Genomic DNA, 4,017 nt, shown 5'->3' on the forward strand with positions numbered 1-4,017 from the left:
GAAGAAAGGGGGAACCCGGGGTGGGGGCGTGGAAGGGAGTATGTGCCACGGCCCACCCAAGCCCAGCCCGCCGGCCTGCCGCGGAGGCAGCCACACCCCAGCCTTGGCTTCAGCTGCAGGGAGCCCCAGGCGGCCAGAGCCAGAGAAGTGGCTGTGGCAGACCAAGCCCCAGAGCCCCTGTCTGATGAGAGTCAGACAGACTTGGGCTCCTCAAACAGGCATCTCCGAAAGCCTGCACCCGAGTACTAGACAGAGACCCCCTCCTCCCCAGGCTTGCCTGAGAGTCATCTCAGACAGAATTTCGGGTTTGGGGGCCAGAGTGATATTGTAAGGATTGGTCAGACCCTAGGCTCAGAGGCCTTTCATGGGAGACTGCCAGATGACCCCCAGCATATCCCAAAAGGCACATATACTAGACACAAAGAGGCAGGCCAGGAACCCACCACCATGCACTGTAAGCTAGGATTTCCCCTCTGAGACTTGGAAATAGATCGACAGACACGGTAAACTGGAACCCAGGCTCTGTGCAGACTCAGGGAAAACACTGTCAGGAAGCCAAACCCCAGCCAGCCTGGCCCTACTGAGGTGGCCCCGGGCCCTGTTCCCCAACAGCCCTTCCCTAAGAAACTAATGAACACAGAGAAAGCAAGATACAAATTCTTGCTACAAAGTAACCATTCCTAGACTGAGATCCTGAGAAATCTAGGTGGAGAGGTGCGTACAGACAGACAAGAACTGTGCTGCTGCCACTGTGATCCACAGGCCTGAGCTCTGGACTGTGGTCCTGTGGATCTCAACTCAGGATGACCTGGGGAGCTTTTCAAAAATACTGACCCCCAGGGACCAGCAGTTAGTGTAATGGCTATGTCGCTGGACTCCCATGTAGTTGACCGTGGTTCAAGTTCTGGACCCGGTGACTTAAACTCACACCGGGCGCGTGTGCGTGCGTGTGTGCCCAAGATCCCGAGAGGAGAATGGAGAAGGGATTGCGACATGGTCATCCCCCCTGGGGGGTGATTTCTCTGTCTCTCTTTCTGGTGAGTGCATGCACCCTATAGCAAAAACCTCTCCAAAAAAAGAAAAAATATATACTGATCCCCAGGGCCAGCAGGTGGTGTAGTGGCTAAGGTGCTGGACTCCCACATGGTTGACTCCGGTCTGAGTCCTGGACCCAGAGGCTTGAAACTCATGCTGGACTTGTGTATGTGCATGCCCAAAATCCTGAGAGGAGAATGTAGAAGGGACTGGGGTGTGGCCATCCCCTCTATGGTTATTTCTCTCTTTCTGTTTTTCTGGCAAGTTCACATGCCCTATTGCAAAAATCTCTCAAAAATGTGTGTGTGTGTGTGTGTGTGTGTGTGTGTGTGTAAATTTTTTTCTATAGGGCTTGTGGGCTTGCTGAAAAAAAAGAGAATGAGAGATAGAGAGAGAAATCACTCCCCAGGGGAGATGGTCATGCCACAATCCCTTCTTCTCCATTCTCCTCTTGGATTTTTGGGCATGCACACACAGGTGCCTGGCATGAGTTTCAAGCTTCTAGGTCAGGGACTCAAACAGCAGTTGACCATGTGGGAGTCCAGCACCTTGACCACTATGCCATCTGCTGGCCCTGGTATCAGTATTTTCTTAAAGAATTATTTATTTAATTACATTTGTTATTATTTTTTTAATTTGGCCAGACAGAGAGAGAGAGAGAAAGGGAAAGCGAGAAAGAAACCTGCCAGGTTCAGGACTTGAACTGCGGTCAGCTATGTGGGAATCCAGTGCCCTTAACCACCATGCCACCTGCCGACCCCCATCAGTGTGTTTAAAAAGCACTCTGTGTGGGAACCAGCAGTTAGCGTAATGGCTGTGTCACTGGACTCCCACGTAGTCCACCACAGTTCGCGTCCCGGACCAAGTGGCTTAAAACTCACGCCGGGCGCGTGTGCATGCGTGCCCAAGATCCCGAGAGGAGAATGGAGGAGAAGGGATTGTGGTATGACCATCCCCCCTGGGGGGTGATTTCTCGCTTTCTGTCTCTGTGTCTCTGTCTGGCGAGCGCACACACCCTAGAGCAAAAAACCTCTCAAAAAACAAACCCCCTTAAAAAAAAAAAAAAGAAAAGAAAAGCACTCTGTGTGGTTCTAACGTACAGCCTGAAAACCAGAAACCTGGATGGACACCCAGAGGCAGATTGATAGCAAATGCCAACCCTAGGTCCAGAAGCAAATCCTGGAAGATCCATTTCGGGGCTGTCCTCAAGGTCAGGCTGCCACCCATAGAGGCTGAGCATCTGAGTCAGTGATGGAGCCCCCAGGCTGAGACCCACGCAACATGAACACTTTCCTCCCTTCAGCTCTCTCTGGGTATGGAGACTGAGCCTCAGACTCTCCTGAAGGCTGCAGGTCTTCCCTCAGGTCAACAGCAGTAAGACACCTGGCCTGGCACAAAAAAATAGACCCAGAGGGACCAGCAGTTGGCATAATGATTACGTCGCTGGACTCCCAAGTAGTCGACTGCAGTTCGAGTCCTGGACCTGGTGGCTTAAACTCACGCCAGGCGCGTGTGCCTAGGATCCCGGGAAGAGAATGAAGAAGGGACTGCAGCATGGCCATCCCCCCTGGGGGGTGCTATCCCACTTTCTGTCTCTCTTTCTGTGCACGTGCCCTATAGCAAAAACCTCTCCAAAAAAAAAGGCCCAGAGACTGTGCGTCAAAGATGGGTGACAGTCAGAACACATCAATGCCAAGGCTTTAGACACACTTCCCCACACTCCCAGCATCCCCCAGCACTGCCCTGACCAAGGGCTACATGTCCAGCTGGAAGAGACCCTGTGAGCAGGAAGCAGGCTTCCCCTGGGGCCCTAAACCACATCCGAGGGAGATGCCTGAGAACCCCGTCCTCTCCCAGGGCCTACTGGACAAGGACTTATTAAACTCTGACATGCCAACGGTGGCCTGGGTTAAGACCCAGAGACCTGGATAGACCCAGCTTTGTGGATGAGAGGGTAGGAGTCGTCCCACAGGAAAGCAAGCAGACATGACACAACAGGCTGCCAACTCCAGCTTTTAATCTCCGACTCCAGACGGCTGGGCCAGGCCAGGCACTTGGGGCCCGGGCTGCTCTCCTGGGCCCCACGCCCACCCTGCTCTCGGCTCTTGCTCCAGGGTCTTTAGACCATCATCCTGGGACTTGGTTCCATCTTCTCATTGGTCCTCGATGATGACTCCGTGCGCTCAGCCTCCTCCTGTGCCACTCTGAGTAAGGCATCCTTCACAGCCAACCTGTCCTGGGGTCCCCTCCCAGGGGACATCAATGGTCTAGGCTGGGACCCTTGCCCCTGATTCGATCCCCATCACCACGGCCAGCAGGGCCTCAGTCAGGGGTCCTGCCTCCTCACCTGCTGCCTCCACAAGCCCCACCAGGGCCAGAGCCCGCTTCCGAGGACACTGCCCCGGCCCCAGTGTCCAGCGGGCGCAGTGGGCGGCCAGCCGGGGCCGACCCAGGCGGAATACTTCACCCACTGACTCTGGACCACCCTGGGGCCCCAGGTGGATGCGGCCCACAGCCTCTTCCAGCTCCTCCTCCAGCCCAGGAAGCAGGAAACGGCCAGCAGCCTCTAGTGCCTCCTCAGCCTCTGAACCCAGCAGGGGCTGGCCTGGCGGGGGCACAGGCCCCAGGGCAGCCCCACAGCCCCGGCAGCCATGCAGGTGATGCAGGATAGGCCAGGCTGCACTGGGTGACAAGCCTCGCAGTGGCACCAGGTCCATCTGGGCTTCAGCAAAGCTGCCAGACAGCAGGGCCCGGAAGAAGGGGGAGGCAGTGGCTGAAGCAGCTCGCTGGGCAGGGAGCTGTAGGCCTGAGTCCAACAGGAAGTGCAGGTCAGGAGCCGGGACAGGGGCTGGGCCCAGCAGTGGTTCATAGAGGCAAGGGGAAGGTGGGTCTAGGTCCGAAGGAATGGTGGGTGGGAGGGCTGGGCTCATAGTGGGAGACACCAGGCCTTGAAGGCAGGAAAGGGAGTCCGCAGCAAAGAAG

The 4,017-nt window shown here is 55.9% G+C and overlaps 1 protein-coding gene across 1 annotated transcript in view; it reads right to left on the bottom strand.

The window, feature by feature from the left end:
• Positions 1-3,035: 3,035 nt before the first annotated feature.
• Positions 3,036-4,017, bottom strand: part of ARMC5 (armadillo repeat containing 5) — a gene marked incomplete in the record, with an annotated part of 8,665 nt that continues 7,683 nt past the window's right edge. Inside the window, 1 exon segment of the mRNA XM_027771689.1 lies at positions 3,036-4,017. Within this exon segment, the coding sequence (XP_027627490.1) occupies positions 3,303-4,017 (715 nt within the window).

This window comes from Tupaia chinensis, unplaced genomic scaffold, assembly GCF_000334495.1.
Source record: "Tupaia chinensis unplaced genomic scaffold, TupChi_1.0 Scaffold000231_1, whole genome shotgun sequence".
Lineage (NCBI taxonomy): Eukaryota > Metazoa > Chordata > Mammalia > Scandentia > Tupaiidae > Tupaia > Tupaia belangeri.